Consider the following 22442-nt stretch of genomic DNA (forward strand, 5'->3'; position numbering starts at 1 on the left):
ATCAAATGCTTCCAGTGAATGTTCATTTTCTGTATTGAAGAGTTAAAAATTATTTGCGAAGTTCAATGAGTCAGGAACATTTGACAAGTTTAGTAATATTGATCACTGGGAGTGCATCTGTACAAGATTTTACCCACAATGATGCAATTGGTGATTCAGTGAAGAGAATGTATAATAAAAAGCTACCTAAATTGCAAAGCCGACAAGGGATGAAGCAAGAAAATCTTAAAACTCTGTCGGTCTTCCATATTCTGCTTTTTTTAATGAACCATTGCTGGTCTGATATAATGGCCACAGCTGGTCACATGCTGATAGTTCTAACCACCATCGCTCTCAAGACTGACCTTCAGAGACTCTTCCGGACCAAGAATGGAATGCTACAGACAGAGCCACAGGTCCATAGAGCTGAAGGAAGCCATACGGCCCATCATGTCTGCACTGACCTTCTGAAAGAGCACCCTACATAGGCATAATTATTTTAGCATGGCCAATTGACCTAACCGGCACATCTTTGGGCTGTAGGAGGAAACTCGAGCACCCAGAGGAAACCCATGCAGACACTGGGAGAACATGCAAATTCCAGTCACCCAAGGCTGGAAATGAACCCCGGTGCCTGGCCGTTGTGAGGCAGCAGTGCTAAACACTATGCCACCGTGGACTTGGGCTCACTGGACACACCACTCACATAAATTTACAGCAATGACTTATTTGATTTTGTGAGAGGAAGTAAATAATTTAACATTTGAAATTGAATGAGACTCTGAAATATACTGAATGGCAGCACAAACATTCTTGTTGATTGGACTGGACTGGCTCATTCTGTCCTGCACTGACCAGTGCTGCAGTGATGTCATCGGCTGATTTTTTTTCCATCTCGTTGTTCATCAGCAAGTTCCATGTTTGCTCGTCTCACGACTCACACATCACAATATTTGATCATCTTTACCGTTATTCTGACAAGAGATAAGCTTGGATTTCAATTAATCAATTATTCATACAGGCGTGTTTTTACAAACTAAAAAGCACTAAAGTAGTTAAGCAGTGATATAATTGTGAATATTTGTGGCTAGCGCCTTTGTGTTCTGTGGGGCGAGGTCAGAAGTGATGTGACGTCACTGGGGGAGAAGTGACATCATTGGGGCCATGATGTCATGGGGGTGGGGCCTAAAAATGAAGGTGAGTGCAGGGCCCCACAAAGTGTAAGTCAGCCATTGGCTGTTCTGAAAGGGACAGCTTACTTGATTACTTAGACCCTGACCTTCTGTGGTATTAAACTTGCAAGGTTTTGCCCATGGATGAGGTACCTTCCCAAAGGTACATATAAAAATACTACACTCCAGTTGTAACTGGAACCTATACCTCTGTGCATTAGGAATACTCTCCTGTGTCCTGCAATAAAAGTAACGGTTTCCCCTTGTGACGATTGGAAGACTTTAAGACTGGACTCTAAGCTTTGGACAATTTAAGGTTTAAAAGCCTGGGGTGTAGTGTGTTTTTAAAAAGGATTTTGTTTTGCTTATAGGAAACAGAAGGCGAAATTGCTGAAAGAATGGGCGGGATTCTCTGATCCTGAGGCTAATTGTTGACGCCATCGTAAACGCAGTTGCGTTTTACGACGGCGTCAACAGGCCCCCAGGAGCAGCTATTTCGAGCCCTACAGGAGGCCAGCACAGCACTGGAACGACCCACGCCACTCCAGCTGCCGATACTGGCCTCAAATGGGCGCTGCAGGTCTGCGCATGTGCGTTGCGACCGGCGCGATTGCATGCTTCCTTCTCCGCGCCGGCCCCGATGCAACATGGCATAGGGCTACAGGGGCCGGTGCGGAGCCAAAGAGGCCCCCAGCCCAAGAGGCCGGCCTACCGATCGGTAGGCCCCATTCGCGGGCCAGGCCACAGCGGAGGCAACCCCTGCGGTCAGACCCCCTGTTCCCCCCCCCCCCAACCAGTCCGCCCCCAAAAGGATGCATGCTGAGATCCCGCTGGTTAAGACAACACGTGGACGGCACCAGTGGGACTCGGATTTTATTTGCAACCACTTGGCCCATCGAGGGTGGAGAATCGCTGGGGGGGGGTTGACCAGCGCCGCGCCGACGCGAATGGACTGAAAAACACATTGGGCGGGATTCTCTCAGCCCATGCCGGGCCGAAGAATCGCCAGGCTGGGCACAAATCGCGCGACGACACTGGTCCACCGATTCTCCAGTGAGCAATAAAGGGCAGCACGGTAGCATGGTGGTTAGCATAAATGCTTCACAGCTCCAGGGTCCCAGGTTCGATTCCCGGCTGGGTCACTGTCTGTGCGGAGTCTGCACGTCCTCCCCGTGTGTGCGTGGGTTTCCTCCGGGTGCTCCGGTTTCCTCCCACAGTCCAAAGATGTGCGGGTTAGGTGGATTGGCCATGCTAAATTGCCCGTAGTGTCCTAAAAAGTAAGGTTAAGGGGGAGCGTTGTTGGGTTACGGGTATAGGGTGGATACGTGGGTTCGAGTAGGGTGATCATGGCTCGGCACAACATCGAGGGCCGAAGGGCCTGTTCTGTTCTATGTTCTAAGAGGCTGGAATAACCTAATTAAAGGAGTTATTTGAAGACATTCAGCCAGAGTCTGAAGGGGTTCCAACCTGAACCCCCCCCAGAGATCCTTGTAATAGGGGACCCCCACAGAGACCCTTGTAATTGGGGGACCTCCTAATGTCCACAGAGGTAAGTGCCGTGAAATCACACACTTGGGTGATTGGAGTGCACTTACACCACTTTGATATGGTCAAATGTTTACAAACATTGGGATTTCACTACTTAGGCCACTGAAGTATGAAGAGATGTGAATAGATAAAAGCTGCAGATGGTTTTTACCAGCTGCCAATCACAGATCACTACTTGAAAGCTATGAATGGCCTGCAGATAGTGGATCTGTGGGAACCAGCTGCAGGCAGAGCTGCTCTCCTTTGAAAATGGACATGTGTAGCTTCAAGTTAAGTATTACAACTATCATGCATCCCATTGCCCCTGTATGGGCAGAGGTCCCTTTTCTGGACGGGGTGGGGGGGGGGGGGTGGTGTCTGTGTGTAGGGGACGGTATGTGGAGGGGGTTCCTTTAGGCAAGGGGTTTCTGTGGGGGCGGTTCCCCTGGGAGGTCCCAGTCCTTGTGGTGGGGGGGGGGGGGGGGGGGACCCCAATACATAATTTCCTGTGGGGAGTTCCTCATTACAGGGGTCCCTGTGGGGGTCTCCCTATCACAGAGGTCCTTGTGGGTTCTCCCTATCACAGGGGTCCCTGTTGGTGATCTCCCTATCACAGGCGTCCCTGGGGGGAGGGGAACAGATCAGGTCACCTCTGTACTTGGGGCACCCAGGCAATTCTGGGGTGTAGCTGCTGGGCGTTGTGGTGCTGGAGGGTGGGCCTTGAATTGTCTCTATCATCATGGCCCTGGCGCGGTGTCACGGTTGCCCCCCTGACCCACCACACCAGGGCCACGGTTGTAGAGATCATAAGTGAACTGTGCCCACATGATTCCCGGCCGCAGGGGCTGGAGAATTACGGAGGGAGTAGCGTAGGGCCCACTAAATAGATGTCACTGGATCATGATGACTCATTTGCATTTATTTAGATGCTCCCGCTGACGTGCGGCGTGGAACGTGTTCACGCCACAAGCGGTGGGTTGAAGCATCGGGAAGCCAACCCTGATATTGCCCTGACACCTGATTCTCCGTAACATCAGAGAACGCATTCCAGGCGTGCCGGAACGGAGAATCCAGCCCATGGTCTTTTAGCAGGTATTTTTTCCAGTGATTCGAAGAGCTCATGAAATGCAGTGAAATCTCTGCTAATTCAGGTCACACACAGTATGGTGGACTTGGAGCATTAACTGTTTCTCTATCTACCTGCTGAGTATTTCCAGCATTTTCTGTTTTTGTCAGATTTCCAATATCCTCAGTATGCTGTTTTGGTACGATGTTCAATGTTTCTTTACCCAAAAGGTATAGGTGTAGCTCATAGGAAGCTGGTTTTTGTGGTGGCCACAAGCCTGAATAGGAAAAACCTTGGGCGAAATTCAACCAAAACGGGAGAAATCGTAAAACTGCCGTAAAACCCGGGCGGGTTTTACGGCAGCGCGCCCCTTCCCGACGGGGGACCGATTCTGGTCCCCCGTCGGGGCTAGCAGCCCGACATCGGAGGCTCCGACAAGTCGGGCTTAACGAAAATCGTTAAGCCCGCTTGCCGGAGTTAGCGCCGGCTGACGCGTCATATGACGTCAGCCGCGCATGCACAGGTGAGAAGACTCCACCCGCGCATGCGCGGGTGACGTCATCGCGTTTTTGCGCGAAACCCGCGCATGCGCGGGCCGGGTTGCCCCTCAGCCGCCCCGCGTATTGATACTGCGGGGCGGCGGAAGGACAAATAGTGCGCGGGCATCGGGCCCGCGATCGGTGCCCACCGATCGCGGGCCCATGGCACCATTGGCACGGCCGTGGTACTGCCGTGCCAATCGGTGCCATGGTTATTTTTTGCGAGTTTGTCACGACGTTTTTACGAACGGCAGGACCAGGTGTGTTTGCCGTTCGTAAAAAGGTCGTAAAGGGCTGGGACTTCGGCCCTTCTAACAGCTGAGAATCGCTGCCGGCCGTAAAAAAACGGCGGCAGCGATTCTTGTCGGGATTTCGGCGGGGGGGTGGGAGAATAGCGGGAGGGCGTCAAAAAAGTCGGGAAGGCCCTCCCCCTATTCTCCCACCCGTCGTGGGGGGGGGGGGGGGGGGGGGAGAATTTCGCCCTTTGTTCGACCTAATGATCTTCTACTACTTTCGTGTTTGGATATTTGGACCTACATGTGGTGGAGTGAATATTTAAATCTAATTTCTCAGACAGATAGAAGCATATTTCTTGGCCTCTTATCAAGCTAATTTATATAATTAATGCAGCAACATAATAAACTATTCTGCCAGCCGTGTTTGCAAACACCAGCAAACATTGTTTATTTACGTACAGAGGTTAAATATCGCAGCCAAAAACCATAGTTCCAAAGACCACAGAAGCAAGTACAGATTATTTTGTGGCAATTACTGTTAACCAAAAAACAAATTGCCTGCCTTCAAAGTTAATACAGCCATAAGGAATAATTGTAGCAAGTACAAAAACAAAGTGAAGCAAATCAAGCTATTTGCAAAAATAGAACTGCTATTAAGTACAAAAACAGTGCAAACGTAAAACTTTAAAACAAACACCTCAAAATAATGTTTTATGTTGAAATGATTCCAATTATAAAGAAATGTATATATTTCTGAAACTCTCAATGACAATAGGACATTGATAGAATGAGGACATAGACCAAGATAAACAAGTACATCAACAACCATAGGTTTTTAAGGGTATTCTTGTCTCTTCAACTATTGGTTCACTCAGGTGACGTGAATACTGGAAACTGGATGGGTGCTCTTAGGGCTGTGCACTCCTCCCTGCTCTTTTCCTGTATTGTCTGAGTTCAGTTCAATATCTCCAGGCACAGGACAAGGAAAATCTTCCCTAGTAAGTTAACTTAGCGGGGCTGAATATTAGTGAGTAGAGGTACAGGACAGATAGATCAAAGTACCCATCTTGACGATCTACTAACCTCACTATCTAATCAGTATTAAGTAATACCTGGTACTGCTACTGTATTACACTTCAGGCTGACCTTCGTTCAATGTTCTTTGAATTCTCTTCACAGGTTAAGCAATGTTCAAGTAATTAATGGACAATGTTAAAAACTACTTAAGTAGATCACAGCTGGGAATCTTTTCTTTGCAGAGTCCAACTAATTCTGAGAATTGCTTTTGGATTGGTCAATGTGCTTTAATTTACTTGCAAGTGTTAAACCCTCTGGGAGGAACTCTCACTTTAGCTTTATCCTGAGATGAACTCTTCCTTTACCATAGGAGAACTGTGGTATTTCAGGTCAGAAATATTTCAAAAAAATTATTTTGAGACATTTGTGGTTTGAGGAATGGTTATCATTATCTGAATCATAAGTTGCAATGCAATATCAGAAAGTATAAAAATACTTCTTGTAATCCTGAAGACTATGTTAAAGAGACAAAAGGGAAACAATTTGTACTCAGAGGTAAAATGTTGATCCCGGGGTTGCAATTATGTCACTATAGGGTTCTTTTTGGTGGAGTTCAAGCACCAACTGTTTCTTGAGCATCAGGAGACAGTAGAATTTAGCAGCAGCCTGTTTGCGATCGTGGTCCCTGCACAGCTCCTGTAGGTTGAAAATCTTTGAACCTGTACTTTGATGGATCCGCTAGAAAAAAGCAAAAGTAGAAGTAAAAGAAACTGCCGCTATATTTAACAGTAGAATTTAGCAGCAGCCTGTTTGCGATCATGGTCCCTGCACAGCTCCTGTAGGTTGAAAATCTTTGCACCTGTTCACGTTGGACATGTGTCGTCTCACTCGCCGGGAACTCGGCGTGGCAGCTGCGGACTCAGTCCAGCGCCGCCATAGTCGTCGGTGGGCAAATCCGGGGCTGGGGGCACTGTGGTGGGGTGGTCGGGGCACACGAGCCGGCCGAAGGGGGGTCTATTTCACGGGCCGGGTCCGTAAGCGGCATCCGCCATGAAGCACGGCGCGGCCGCAGCAGGCCGCCGCTGTGCGCATGCTTGGCCATGGACCCGGCAATATTCCGGGCATTATCGGCAGCTAAAGCTGGATGCTCTCGTCTGCCTTCCTGCTAGCCCCCAGCAAAACGGGGAATTGGTGGTCGTTTTGTGCCAGTTTTCCTGCCGTTCCCACGCTGGTGTGGGACATAATCTCCAAATCGGGAGAATCCAGCCGAGGGAGTACGGATAATGGGCACATACTGTACATCAGTGTTTTTCTTAGTCAGTGGCGTGGGTGGGTCGCGGGCGGGTGTCGGGAGGGTCGTGGAGCCATTGTCCGCGGCCCTCCAGATCGCACAAATCCCCGTGCAGCAGCCGGCTTTTCATAACGCCAGCTGCAAGCGGCCGCGACAACGTTAAAAAAAAAAGATTCGGCCGCATTGCGCATTGATAATCAGCATGCACAGTGCGGCCCCTATTTTTTAAAAAACGGTTGCAGCTTTTTGTTTCACAAGTTCTGTAGTGGTTTTTATTCATTTATTTTATTAATTTGATTTTAAAAAAATTTATTTTATTCATTTGATTTGTTTTACAAGTTTGGGGGGGGATTTATTCATTTTTAAAATTCATTTTATTTTTTTTATAAGTTCGGGGGTTGTTTATTCATTTTTCATTTATTGTACTCATTTTATTTTTTTTTACAAGTTCGGGGCCGGGGTTTATTTGATAAAACTTTACGGGAAAAAAAATCAGAACTTTGGACAGATGGAGACGCCCATACTTCCGACACAGGAAGGCTTCACCTTCACCTTCATCCAACAGGTTCCATTGGAGGAGCGTGTACGAGGGCCAAAGGGACCCAAAACCATTTCCTCCATTTTTGGCAGCAGCAAACAAGGTAAGAGAAAATGGTGGGTCGCGCAGGTCAACCGGCGTGGGTCGCGAAGGTCGGCTGGCGTGGGTCGTGAAGGTCGGCTGGGTTGAGTCCCGAAGGTTGGCTGGTTGGTAAAAATGGGTCCCCAGAAAAAAAGTTTGAAGAACACTGCTCTACGGCATGTCCACAATGATACTTACCAACTTTTACAAGTGCACCATAAAAAGCATCCTATCTGGCTGCATCACAGCCTGATATGGCAACTGCTTGACCCAAGACCTCAAGAAACTTCAGAGAGTCATGAACACCACCCAGTCCATCACACAAATCTGCCTCCCAGCCATTGGGAAAGCGGGTAGCATAATCAAAGACACTTCTCACCCGGGTTACACACGAACAGACTCAAAAACAACTTCTTCCCCGCTGGTACTAGACTCCTAAACGTCCCTCTTATGTACTGATCTGATTAATACTACTCTTGTACACTTCACCCGATGCCGGTGTCTATGTATTTACATTGTGTACCTTGTGTTGCCCTATTACGTATTTTCTTTTCATGTACTAAATGATCTGTTTGAGCTGCGTGCAGAAAAACTTTTCACTGTACCTTGGTACACGTGACAATAAATCAATCCAATCCAATCCAATGACTGGTGATTTCACAGGTACATCTTCCCCGGTCTGTTTTATCTTCCCTATTTCCGTTATCTCCTTATTCCACGCCTGTGTTAGGCGCCTCAATACCCACTATTCTGTGCAGGCGGCGGTGGTGGTCCGGTCAACGGTTTAGCACGCCTTCTATCCTTCTTCAGTAGAATGTGATAAATTTCCAGTCCATCGGGGGATCATCACACCTAGATTTTGTCTATTTAAAACTGGTCCGTATACCTTGTTAAAATGTGTTCACAGGTGGTTAGCAAAGGACTTGGGATATTCACCTTTCCTTTGCCTGCACCTATTCAAACCTCCAACCAGGTCCCTCGAACGTATCCCACAGCTGTTAGTATTGCCGTTTTCATTTCCTTGAGTGTTCCCCCTCCTATATTATGAGGGTCTGGTAAGGTTGAGTGAACAGCTGAACCTAAACACATCAACAAGTGTTTCCCCTCCTCATCCAAACTGTGAAGAACCCCTGTTAATGGGCGTAATTAAAGAACTCATGAGGATCTGCAGACTGTTCATATACCAGGATCTTTTTTCCTATTTCTGATAACTGGGCACTGTATCACTGTTTGTGACGTATTGTACTCTATGCCCCTGGTCTGTGTTGTTATGGGGTTCATAGGAATTGAAGGGAAGGGAATGGAGCTACAAAATTCAGACAAGGAGAAGGAGGGTCAGGCCATTTAACGTCCTCCCAATTGCTATATTCTTGTGCGGCTACATCCAGTTCACCCCAATCTACCTCACCTTCCTCCATATTCTTTGACTCTACAACTCCAAGCTGTATATCAGATCCCTCTGGATCTGGAGTTGTGACTTCAACTTATCTATCTCATGCTGACATCTCAAATGGCAGTGTTTTGGTGTTGGGAAATTTTACTCGTTTGATGCAACACTTTTGCGGATGCTTATAAATCAGCACATCTCTCATTTAATTCCTCAACTTCCTTCTGAGCTGGGCTTCGTTCATTAACAGCTCGCTCCCTTTCTAGCTACGCTTTCACAGTTTACATTTGGAATCGGTTCATATGGACCAAATTCACCTGATTCTTTTGCACCTCTGTAAGTAATGTATAATGTATCAGATAAATCTGATTTCGCAGATTCCAATTCAGGTCTCAAATTTTCTATCTCCATTTCTTTATCACTTAATTCTCACATGCAGCTGCGTATTGCTGTGGCTGTCTCGCATTAGACACATGTTTTCTTAATGCTGAATGAGCTTCTTCCCACTGTCGTTGTCTGACAGATCCCAGACCCTTTAATTATTTCCCCAATGAGATACCCTCAATCACGACACAGGAGAGAAGATAGGTGATTCAAAGGCTTTAATCATCTGAGAACTGTACAGCAGCTGAGAAGTGTGCTCATCAGATGCTGCCGAGTGAGTCTCATCTTATATACCGTTTCCTGGCGGCGGAGCCAGAGGTGCAGTCCCCCAGGGTTCCAAGCCCGGTCTTAAAGGGCCAATGCATTAAAGGTAAGGTACCGTTATAGCAGCTACTGATAACATTCATCACATTTACCCCCGTTTAAAAAAAACACATAGTCCATCGGGGGTGAAGTGAAGTTATAAGTTCAGTCTTGTGGGTGGTTTGACCGTCCGTGCTGACTTTCTCCGCTCCGGTGGTGGTGCCATGGATACGGTCGGTCTTGATGGTGGTATATCCGGGAGCACGGTTGACTGAGCCTTTGCCCGCCTTGGAGCCGGGGGGTACCCGGGATGACTAGGGTGATCGGTGCCAGCGCCAGCTGGTGTGCAGGGGGCGCTATGGGGGGGCGCTGTCGGGGCGGGGAGGGGAGCGTCGGTAGGAGGGGGGGTCGGTGGGGATAGCGTCGAGGTCGGTGGGCGAGCCAGCAGGGTCGGTGGGAGAGCCAGCGGGTGCCAGGTCTCGCAGGGAGACGGTGTCCTGCCTGCCGTCGGGGTGCTCAATGTAGGCGTATTGAGGGTTTGCGCGTAGCAATTGGACCCTCTCGACTATGGGATATGATTTATGGCTCCTCACGTGTCTCCGGAGTAGAACTGGTCCCGGAGTCGTCAGCTAACGTGGAAGCGAGACCCCAGAGGTGGACTTCCTGGGGAAGACAAACAAACGATTGTGAGGGGTCTCGTTCGTGGCCGTACAGAGGAGCGACCTAATGGAATGTAGGGCATCGGGCAGGACCTCCTGCCAGCGGGCAATTGGGCGACTCCTTGACCGTAGGGCTAGGAGGACGGCCTTCCAAACTGTTGCGTTCTCCCTCTCCACTTGCCCGTTTCCCCGCGGGTTATAGCTCATCGTTCTGCTCGAGGCGATGCCCTTGCTGAGCAGATATCGACGCAGCTCATCGCTTATGAACGATGTAACCCGGTCGCTGTGAATATAAGCGGGGAAACCAAACAGTGTGAAGATTCTGTGCAGTGCCTTGATCACGGAGGCCAAGGTCATATCGGGGCAGGGGACAGCAAAAGGGAAGCGGGAGAACTCATCGATCATGGTGAGGAAATAGATGTTGCGGTTGGTGGACGAGGGGGGCCCTTTGAAGTCCACACGTAGTCGCTCAAAGGGCCCAGAGGCCTTTATCAGGCGGGCCCTGTCTGGTCAATAGAATTGCGGTTTGCATTCCGCACAGATCTGGAATGCCTTAGTCATGGCCTTGACCTCCTCTGTGGAGTAGGGAAGGTTGCGGGACTTGATGAAGTGGCAAGCCTGGTGACAGAGGTCATCGTGGATGGCTCTCAGGCGGTCTTTGTGCGCGTTGGCACACGTGCCGCGGGACAGGGCATCTGAGGGCTCGTTGAGCTTCCCCGGGCGATATTTAATATCGTATGTATAGGTGGAGAGCTCTATCCTCCACCTCAGAATTTTGTCATTCTTTATTTTGCCCCGTTGTGCGTTATCGAACATAAAGGCGACCGACCGTTGGTCGGTGATGAGGGTGAACCTCCTACTGGCTAGGTAGTGCCTCCAGTGCCGCACGGCCTCCACTATGGCTTGTGCCTCCTTCTCAGGCAGTCTGGAGGAACATCCTCAGGTTTGCGTCGTGGTCCTGCTGGTCATGGCCACAGATGGTGACTTTGTCCAAATACGGGAAGGTAGCCCGTAAGCCGTACTGGTCCACCATTTGATCCATCGCCCTCTGGAAAACGGGACTCCGTTCGTAGCACCAAAAGGGACCCTGAGGAAGTGAAACAGTCGACTGGCTGCTTCAAAAGCCGTGTAGGGGCGGTCCTCTGGGCGGATAGGGAGTTGATGATAGGCCGATTTTAGGTCGGCCGTGGAGAATACCCGATACTGGGCGATGTGAGTCACCATTTCTGCTATGCGGGGAAGTGGGTAAGCATCGAGTTGCGTAAAGCGGTTTATGGTCTGGCTATAATCCACTACCATTCGTTGCTTTTCCCCGGAGCGGACTACCAATACTTGAGCCCTCCAAGGGCTGTTGCTGGCCTCTATGACCCCCTCTTTTAGTAGCCGCTGAACCTCTGACTTGATAAAAGTCATGTCTTGGGTACTGTACCGGCAACTCCTGGTGGCGATGGGCTTACAGTCGGGAGTGAGGTTCGCGAAGAGGGGGGGTGGCGCAACTTTGAGTGTCGCCAGGCTGCATACCGTGAGTGGGGGCAGGGGTCCGTCGAACTTCAGTGTCAGGCTCCGGTGGCTGCACTGAAAGTCCAGACCAAGTAGCAGGGAGGCGCAGAGTTGAGGAAAGATGTAAAGTTTAAAACGGGTGTATTCAGCGCCTTGAATTGCGAGGTCAGCGGCACAATACCCCGTGATTTGAACCGAATGGGACCCAGAGGCGAGGGCGATAGTTTGGGAGGCGGGGTGGATGCGCAGGGAGCAGCGTCTTACCATGTCTGGATGGATAAAGCTCTCCGTGCTTCCGGATTCGAATAGGCAGGGAGTGTCGTGGCCGTTGATTCGCACCCGCATCATTGAGTTTCGCAGGTGTTTCGGCCGCGAATGATCGAGCGTGATCGCTTCTAGTTGCGGGTAGTCAGAGTCCTCGGTTAATTCGGACTCACAAAATGGCCGCCGCCGTCGGTCGCACTTGTCGGGGTCTGAAGATGGCCGCCGCCAAGATGGCTGCTCCCATGACTCGCACGAGGTGGGCGTGTCCGGCCGCCGCGCGGCCGCGTTGTGGAGCCTGTGAGACCGGGAGCTTGATTTCTGGGCCTGGTGAGGATTTTGTTTGTGGCCTTTGGGGCCTGCCAGGCAGACTTTAGCGAAGTGCCCTTTCTTCCCGCAGTCGTTGCAGATCGCGGAGCGGGCCGGACAACGTTGCCGTGGGTGCTGACCTTGCCCACAGAAATAGCATGGGAATCCCCGGAGTGAGTGAATCGCCACGCGGCGCAGGCCTGTAGCGTGGCCGAGTCTGGAGGGGATTGAGAGGGTTTTGCAAGGTCCGTGGAGTATGTACGGAGGTTACGGTGGGCTGTTTCTAGAGAAGAGGCGAACGTTACCGTGCCTTGGAGATCCTTTGCCCCGTCTTCTACGAGCCGCTGCCGGATGTACGAGGATCTGATACCGGACACAAAAGCATCGCGAATATGCAAGTTCATGTGGGTTTCTGCCGTCACTGCTTTATGGTTGCAGTTCCTCGTGAGCGCAGTGAGCCAGAGTTTCCCCGGAACGCTGGCTGCAGGTTGAGAGCAAATGTCTGGCATGTACCTCATTAATCGGCTTCACGAAGCGTTTCGTCAGTATCTCGACCGCAGCTTCGTAATTTGCAGCGTTCCCGATCGCGGAGGAGAGTCGGTGGCCCACCCGGGCATGTAGTAAACGCAGCTTGCGAGCGCCGTTGACATCAGTCGCTGAGGAATCAATATAGTCCTCAAAACACCGCAGCCAATATTTAAAAATTTGCGGGGCTTCTGGCGACCAGGTTGAGTTTCTCTGGCTTTAGAGCGCTGTCCATCTTGATGTGTCAGATGATTAAATTGAGATGCCCTCAATCATGACACAGGAGAGAAGATACGTGATTCGAAGGCTTTAATCATCTGAGAACAGTACAGCAGCCGAGAAGTGTGCTCATCACATGCTGCCGAGTGAGTCTCATCTTATATACTGTTTCCTGGCGGCGGAGCCAGAGGCGGAGTCCTCCAGGGATCCAAGCCCGGTCTTAAAGGGCCAATGCATTAAAGGTAAGGTACCGTTATAGCAGCTACTGATAACATTCATCACACCCAAACTGTCTGTTGATTTGGGCATTTATGGTTTAGGTACCTTTTCCTATTCTGGTCGAGACGCAGCCATTTCTCAAAGCTCAGTTAATCAAAACAGTAATTGACCGTTTTCTTGGATTCCGCACCGATCTGGTGGAGAGGAAGAGAAGAAAGTGTCTCTCCTTAATCCTTGTAAACTAATTTCCAGGTACCTTTGTTGCTAACTTCCCATCCGGTCTCTTGTCTACACACTTGAGGTTTGCTGAACACCCCTCAAGGCTGATTTTCTTTTTCCTGTAGCTGTGAGACCCAGAGAAACAGAAACAATGTCTGGGAACAAGGAACAAACCAACATTGCAGTGAAGCTGGATGGTGTCCAGAGAGGGATTGTCAGTGAAATCATCAAACTCTTCAAACATAAAGGCTTCAAACTGGTCAAATATACTGATTCTTGGAAGCATTTGTTGTCTGGAGTTTAAAACCTACTCCGAACTGCTCCATACAATTGGAACTTACGGTGATGTTTCAGGTGAATGTTTCCTCCAGATGCTCCGGTTTCCTCCCACAAGTCCGAAAAGGCGTGCTTGTTAAGTGAATTGGACATTCTGAATTCTCCCTCAGTGTACCCTAACAGGTGCCGGAGAGTGGTGACTCGGGGATTTTCACAGTAACTTCATTGCATTGTTAATGCAAGCCTACTTCAGACAATAAAGATTATTATTATTACTGGAGGCTAGTTTTTCCTATTAACCATTAATCACTAATCTTCTGCTCTAACAATGTGTCTACAATGTCGGTGGTTTGAACACACCCTCAGAACTAATCAGCTACCCAGTCTTTTGCTTTATGCTCCCTCAGTCACTTAATTATGGCTATCACATGGGGCTCACTGTCCTCTTAATTCAGGCTCAGGCTGAGTTACTGAGATGTTAACGCTGGACTAAACCGACTGCTCTGAACTGACACATCCCATCTGAGGTACCAAAATGTTGCTGCCCTTTACTGGCTTCAACTGACGAAAAAGACAATTCAGTCATAATGTACATTCTACTCAATTCAAGCTTTATTTAACTCACTAAGACTTTAATTATGTGCTTGTTTGAACAGTTACATAGGTTTCAAGACTCACAACTTGAACTCAAAATACTACCTGTTAGAGATACAAGGAACCTCTTTTAAATCCTTGTCTGACCTTTGTTTCCCTTTTTAACTTCTATTCTGCTACTTCAATACTGCTGACTTTGGTTTTTAAACTGAAACACCCCTGGTTTAAACTGCTATTTGAACTGGCCCTTGATGCAGTGTGCTTTGTGGCAGGGTCAAATGAACTTTGCTAGCTGCCAATAACCTCTTCTGAAATTCTGGGGCATATCCTGCTCTTGATGTTGATTGGTAGAGCCTTCAGAAGATTCTGGAAGAACAGTCATCATCTTATTTCAGTTCTGCTTAGATCTCAAGAGCAGCTCTCTGCCTGTGAAAGTTTTACTCTTGATCAAGAGGCAGGGAAGCTAAATCAGATCTCTCTCTCTCATTTGATGATTTGGGACAAAATACCTTCCTCTATTGTTGGTCAGCAATAATTTTGGTTCCGATCAGACAACTGTGAAGCCAGAACTGTGAATTCTGTCCACCTGAGGGATTCTTCCTGAAGGCTCAGTATAATTTGGATGAGGATCCAGTCCAGTGCCACCTGCAGGCAGAAGGGTTCTTTGAAAATCAATTTTAAACTCTCATGTTGAGAACTTTAGATTTGACTCAGTGAGGCAGGTAGTCCATCTGATGGACGCAAGTTAGAATTGCTCATACCCAACGGGAATCTTCTGTGTGAAAGCCCAGGTCAGTAGACGTGAAGGTGACTCCCAAGAGGAAGCCTTACAGCCTGATTGAAGGTTCCAGCCAGAAGTTCCAACCCATCTAGTGTTTTCAACACTTTGTTTCCTGAGAAGATCATTGTCCACAAAGACCTCAACCTCAACAGAGAAGATACTCAAATCTCTCATTCCCAGTTTAATCCCCATTATTTTGATCCTTCCCTACCCCACTGTATGTCTGTCTTGTGTATGCGTGGGTGGAGAGTGAGATGGTGTTCAGGGAGTAGTTACATTAGCAGACCATTGTTCTATTATTATCATGACATAAGAACATAAGAACTAGGAGCAGAAGTAGACCGTCCGGCCCTTCGAGCCTGCTCCGCCATTCTATAAGATCATGGCTGATCTATTCGTGGTCTCAGAACCACTTACCCGCATTCTCGCCATATCCTGTAATTCCTTTATTTTTCAAAAAAACATCTACCGTATCTTTAAGTATATTCAATGAAGTAGCGTCTACTACTCCTTTCGGTTGGGAATTCCATACTTTAACCACCTTCTGAGTGAAGAAGTTCCTCCTTGATTCAGTCCTAAATCTGCCCCCCCCCCCCTAATCTTGAGGCTACACCCTCTTTTTTTTTTTAATAAACAATTTTATTGAGGTAGTTTTTGGCTTTATAAACAGTTACAGACATCATCAGAAAGGAAGCAAAAAAGGCAAAAATGTGCAAACATCCACGTTCTTTCAATACTTCCACCGTAACATATTGCACAAGCCCGCTCCCCTCCCACCGGTACTACCCGCCATATTTTCCCTCCTACTCTACTCTAACCCCCCCCCCTGCTGACGCTCACTCTCCCGCAAAGAAGTCAATAAATGGTTGCCACCTCCGGGTGAACCCCTGCACAGAACCCCTCAAGGCGAACTTGATTTTTTCCATCCCCAGGAAACTCGACATGTCCGCAAGCCACCACTCCGTCTTCGGGGGCTTTGAGTCCCTCCACGCCAATAATATTCGTCGCCGGGCTATCAGGGAAGCAAAGGCCAGCACATCGGCCTCTTTCTCCCCCTGGACGCCCGGGTCTTCCGAAACACCAAAAATTGCCACCCCTGGGCTCATCACCACCCTTGTTTTTAGCACCTGGGACATGACCCCCGCAAATCCCTCCCAGTACCCCCCTCAGCTCAGGGCATGCCCAAAACATGTGAACATGGTTCGCTGGTCCTCCCGCGCACCTAGCGCATTTGTCCTCTATCCCGAAAAATTTGCTCATCCGAGCCACCGTCACATGGGCCCGGTGAACGACCTTAAATTGGATCAGCCCGAGCCTAGCACATGTCATGGTCGAGTTTACCCTACTCAGGGCCTCTGCCCACAGCCCATCCTCCATTTCCCCGCCTGGCTCCTCCTCCCATTTAAGTTTCAGTTCCTCTGTCTGGGACCCTTCCTCCCTCATGAGCACCTTATAAATACCCGAGACTCTACCCTCCCCTTCATCCCTCCCAGAGACTATTCTGTCTAGGATCCCCATTGGCGGGAGGCGCGGGAAAGATGGGACCTGTCTACGAACAAAGTCCCGCAACTGTAGGTATCTAAAATCATTTCCCCTTACCACCCCAAATTTCTCCTCCAAGCTCCTCAAACTCGCGAAGCTCCCTTCCAGGAACATATCACCCACCCTTCCCGCCCCTGCTCGCCGCCATACTCGGAACCCCCCATCCATACTGCCGGGGGCAAACCGATGGTTGTCGCAGATTGGCGCCCAGACAGACGCCCCCATCTCCCCCACATGCCTCCTCCACTGGCCCCATATCCGCAGGGTCGCCACCACTACCGGGCTGGTGGTGTACTTGGCCGGCGGCAGCGGTAGAGGAGCCGTGACCAGGGCTTCCAAACTGGAGCCCCTGCACGAAGCCGCCTCCACCCGCTCCCAAATAGACCCCGTACCCACCATCCACTTCCTTATCATAGCGATGTTGGCCGCCCAGTAATAATTGACCAGACTCGGCAAAGCCAGCCCTCCCTCGCTGCGGTTCCTCTCCAACATCGCCTTCTTTACCCGCGGAGACTTTCCCGCCCAGACAAAGCTCATGATCAGCCCGTTAACCTCTTTTGAAGAAGGACTGTGGGATAAAGATCGGGAGGCACTGAAAAATAAACAAAAATCGAGGGAGGATTGTCATCTTTACAGTCTGCACCCTCCCTGCCAGCGACAGCGGGAGTGCATCCCATCTCCGAAACTCTCCCTTCATTTGCTCCACCACCCTGGCCAAATTTAACTTATGCAGCCTGCCCCAGTCTCGTGCCACCTGGATTCCCAAATACCGGAAATTTTCCTCAACCAGCCTAAACGGTAGCCCTCTCAATCTGTTCTCCTGGCCCCTTGCCTGGACCACAAACATTTCACTCTTGACCGTATTTAATTTGTATCCTGAGAACTGGCCGAACTCCCTCAGCATTCCCAGTATAGTTCCCATCCCGGCCACTGGGTCCGACACGTACAGGAGCAGGTCGTCTGCATAAAGAGAAACCCTGTGTTCAACCCCGCCCCTCACCATCCCCTTCCAACCCTCTGCGGCTCTCAGCGCCATCGCCAGCGGCTCTATGGCCAGCGCAAACAGCAGCGGGGAGAGCGGGCAGCCCTGCCTAGTCCCTCGGTACAACCTAAAGTACTCCGACACTTCTCTGTTAGTCCTGACGCTGGCCCTCGGGGCCTGATATAATAATTTGATCCAATCCACCAATCCCTCCCCGAACCCAAACCGTCCGAGCACCTCCCATAGATAGTCCCACTCTACCCGGTCAAAGGCCTTCTCGGCGTCCATTGCCACCACTACCTCCACCTCTCTACCCGCCGGGGGCATCATTATCACGTTGAGCAATCTCCTCAGATTGGCCGGCAGCTGCCGACCTTTAACGAACCCAGTTTGATCCTCCCCAATCACCTCCGGTACACAGTCCTCCATTCTCCCCGCCAGTACCTTTGCCAGGAGCTTGGCGTCTACATTAATCAGGGAGATTGGCCTGTAGGACCCGCACACCTCCGGGTCTTTACCCCGCTTCAATATCAGAGATATGGTGGCTTGTGACATTGTCGGCGGCAGGGTCCCTCTGTCCCTTGCCTCATTGAAAACCCTCGCCAAGACCGGGCCCACCAGCTCAGAGAACTTCCTATAAAACTCTACTGGGTATCCATCCGGCCCCGGGGACTTCCCCGACTGCATGGCCTTTAGGCCCCCCAATACCTCCTCTACTCTAATCGGGGCGCCCAGCTCTTCCACTTGCCCCCCCCCAACTGTTGGGAATGTTAACCCGTCCAGAAACCTTTTCATCCCCTCCGGTTCTTCCGGCGGCTCCGAAGTATACAGCTTACGATAGAAGTCCCGGAATACCCTATTCAATTCTGCCGGATCCTCCACTTTGCGCCCCCCCTCGTCCCTCACTCTACCTATTTCCCTGGCCGCCTCCCTCCTCCTGAGTTGCTGCGCTAACAGTCTGCTAGCCTTTTCCCCATACTCGTACACCACTCCCCTCGCCTTCCTAATCTGTTCCACGGCCCTGCTCGTGGATAGTGCCCCCAGTTCCGCCTGTAGCCTCCGCCTTTCCCTGAGTAAAACCTCCCCCGGGGACTCCGCGTGCTCTTCATCTATCCGGCCCATTTCCCTGACCAATCTATCCATCTCTGCCCGGTCTGCCTTGGCTTTGTGGGCCCCAATTGAAATCAGCTCCCCCCGAACTACTGCCTTTAGCGCCTCCCACACGGTCGCCGCTGAGACCTCCCCAGTGTCATTCACCTGCAGGTAATTTTTTATACATTTCCGAAGCCTCTCGCAGATCCCCTCCTCCGACAGCAGTCCCACATCTAGCCTCCATTGCGGGCGTTGATAACTCGCTCGCCCGAACTGCAGGTCCACCCAATGCGGGGCATGGTCTGAAATGGTAATTGCTGAGTATTCCGTGTTCTTTACCTCCCCCATACAGTCCCTGCTTATTACAAAGAAATCTATCCTGGAATATACTTTATGGACGTGCGAGTAAAACGAGTAGCCCCTTCCTGTTGGCTGTCCCTCTCTCCAGGGGTCCACTGCCCCCATTTGCCCCATAAACCCTTTCAGCTCCCTTGCCATTGCTGAGAGTCTACCCGTTCTGGGACCCGACCGATCCAAAGTCGGGTCAAGGACCATGTTAAAGTCCCCTCCCATTATTAGCTTGCGAGAATCCAAGTCCGGGATCTTCCCCAGCACTCTTTTAATAAAGTCCACGTCATCCCAGTTCGGGGCATATATATTCACCAGCACCACCCTTCTCCCCTCCAGTCTGCCCCGTACCATCAGGTATCTGCCCCCCCTGTCTGCAGATATGCCCTCTGCCTCAAATTGCACGCGCTTGTTGATCATGATTGCCACCCCTCTGGACTTCGAGTCCAAGTCCGAGTGGAAGACCTGGCTAATCCAGCCCTTCCTTAGCCTGGTCTGGTCTGACACTTTCAGATGTGTCTCCTGCAACATAATTACGTCCGCCCTCAGGGCCCGCAAGTGCGCGAACACCCGCGCCCTCTTAACCGGCCCATTCAGTCCCTTGACGTTCCAGGTGATCAGCCTGGTCGGGGGGCACATCCCACCCCCCCCACCCCGCCGGTCAGCCATAGCCTTTCTCGGGCCGGCCCCTGACCCGTGCGTCGCGCCATTCCTGGCCCGCCCTTTGGCTGCCTCCACCCTCGACCTCCTTTCCAGTGCCTATTTCAAGTCCGTCTCCCGTCAGCAGAACAACCCCCCCCTCCCCTAACCCCATCCCCCGATACCCCCACCCCCGCCATCTACTGGCTGTTACTTCCCCCCCCATCTGACTTCCTTGACTAGCCAATCTGCTAGCCCGGTGACTCAACACTCCGGCGCCTTCCTGTCCCATTCCCCTTGTTCCCCCGTCCTCCTCCCCCCCCCCACTGGGGCAAGCCGGTTCCAGTGTCTTCCACGAGCTGCACAAAAAGCCCAAACAGGAAAAAAAAAAAAACATAAAAAGGGAAAAAACCACAGAAAAAAAGAGAAAAAGCACATAAATGTCCATGAACAAAGGAAAGAGTCTCAAATGTCCGCTTGGCCCCTTTGGCCCAGCAAACCGTTGAGCAGCGGTCCAGGCACATTCGGCGTTCCTTCCCACAAAAATCCTCGGGCCCTAACTCGCGTCCTTGGGGCCTCCTTTCGGGACCAGCCCCAGGTCCCTCACAAAATCCATCGCTTCTTCGGGCTCGGAGAAGTAGTGGTGTTGACCCTGGTGCGTGACCCATAGCCGGGCTGGGAACAGCAGACCAAACTTCACGTGCTTCTTGAACAGCACCTCCTTGACATTCTTAAAGGCTGCTCGCCGCCGAGCCACCTCCTGGCTTAGATCCTGATAAATGCGGAGAACACTGTTGTTCCACGTGCTGCTCCTGGCGCTCTTTGCCCACTGCAGCACCCGCTCCTTGTCCACGAACCTGTGGAACCTAATCACCATCGGGCGGGGGGGGTCCGCCCGGCCGCCCCTGCCTTGCCTGCACTCTGTGTGCCCCCTCCAGCTCCAACGGTCGTGGAAAGGCTTCGGCTCCCATCAGCTGCTTCAGCAGGTCTGCTACAAACGCTGCAGCATCAGCTCCCTCCGCCCCCTCCGGGAGGCCGACCATCCTCAGATTGTTCCTGCGGATTCTATTCTCCAGCTCCTCCACTCTGTCCAGCAGTCTTCTCTGCCGCTCTTTCAGGCCGTCCACTTCTACCGCTGCAACCGTTTGCGCATCCGCCTGCTCCTCCACCGCCTCTCCCAGCTCCTTAACTTTAACATCCTGGGCGTCCATCCTCTGGTTCAGCTGATCCACCGCTTTCTGGATTGGGTCCAAGCTGTCCCGCTTCAGCGCTTCAAAACTGGACTTCATTACCTGGAGCATGTTATCCAGCGCCAACTGGATTGCTGAGTCCGGGGTCCGCGTGTCCGCCATCTTAGGTCCCAGGTAATTTTCTTCAGGTCCTTGTCTCTGTCCCTTTTTCTCCTTCTTCTTCTGCCTTCTGGAATCCCGCTGTTCCATATGCCGCAGGCCGCTCCTCAGCGCCTTCGCTGCCGCTTTCCTTTGCCCAGCACCTTAAATTTTTACCCCCTCCTGGGCATCTGAAGTGGGTCCAAGCTGTCCCTCCTCAGCAACTCCAAACTTTTTTTTCCCTTTGTCCTGGAGGAAGGAAGGTCCGTGGGTCCGCCATCTTACCCTTCAGGTCAGCTTCCTCCTTGCCTCCGTCTCTCTCTCTTTCTTCCTCACCTGCTGGCCTCCCACACTTTCATTTTCTGCAGCCCGCTCTCCTCTTCTGTTCCCGGCAGCCTTTCTGCCGCCTCCGTGGTCCCGCTATCGCGGGGAAACAGCTGTTCAGTCCCGCCGGAGTGAGAGCCCACCGAATGTGCGGCTCACTCGGACATCGCCGCCACCGGAAGTCCCGAGGCTACACCCTCTTGTCCTACTTTCACCTACCAGTGGAAACATCCTTTCTACTTCTATCTTATCCATTCCCTTCAAAATTTTATGTTTCTATTAGATCCCCCCTCAACCGTCTGAATTCCAGTGAATATAATCCCAATCTCCTCAGCCTCTCCTCATAATCCGTTCTATTGTTACTCCTACCAAAATGCACGACTTAACACTTATTGACATTATACTCCATCTGCCAGACCTTTGCCCACTCACTCAATGTGTCAATGTTCCTCTGTAAGGTTTTACAGTCCTCAGTACACTTTGCTCTGCCACACACCTTCGTGTCATCTGCAAACTTGGATATCTTACACGTAGTTCCCAACTCCAAATCGTCTATATAAATTGTAAATAATTGTGGTCCCAACACCGATCCCTGAGGCACACCACTCGTCACTGATTGCCAGCCAGAATAGCACTCGTTTATTCCCACTCTTTGTTTCCTGTTAGACAACCAATCCTCTATCCATGCGAGTACTCTACCCTTAACACCATGCATCCTTATCTTATGCAGCAGCCTCTTGTGCGGTACCTTGTCAAAGGCCTTTTGGAAATCTAGGTACACCACATCCACTGGGTCCTCTTTGTCTACCTTGCTCGAAATGTCTTCATAGAATTCCAAGAGATTCGTCAAGCATGACCTGCCCTTCATGAATCCATGCTGCGTCTGTTCAATGGGACAATTTCTATCGAGGTGCCCTCCTATCTCTTTCTTGATAATACTCAAGCATCTTCCCCATGACAGAGGTTAAGCGAACTTGTCTTTTAACCATCTTTGAACCCCATCTTTTGTCTACTTCCCTTTTGAAACAATGGCGTCACATTTGCTGTTTTCCAATCCTCTGGGACTGCCCCAATGTTCAGCGAATTTTGGAAAATTACCGCCAGT

The 22442-nt window shown here is 50.6% G+C and overlaps 1 protein-coding gene across 2 annotated transcripts in view; it reads right to left on the minus strand.

Annotated features, from left to right (window-relative positions):
- Positions 1–4938: 4938 nt before the first annotated feature.
- LOC119969734 (double-strand-break repair protein rad21 homolog) overlaps positions 4939–22442 on the minus strand; it is a 137444-nt gene continuing 119940 nt past the window's right edge. For both annotated transcript variants that reach the window (XM_038803752.1, XM_038803753.1), the window contains exon 14: positions 4939–6274. In XM_038803752.1, the coding sequence (XP_038659680.1) occupies positions 6086–6274 (189 nt within the window). In that variant the 3' untranslated portion in view covers positions 4939–6085. The remainder of the gene's footprint in view (positions 6275–22442) is intronic.

The sequence above is a fragment of the Scyliorhinus canicula genome, chromosome 7 (assembly GCF_902713615.1).
Source record: "Scyliorhinus canicula chromosome 7, sScyCan1.1, whole genome shotgun sequence".
Lineage (NCBI taxonomy): Eukaryota > Metazoa > Chordata > Chondrichthyes > Carcharhiniformes > Scyliorhinidae > Scyliorhinus > Scyliorhinus canicula.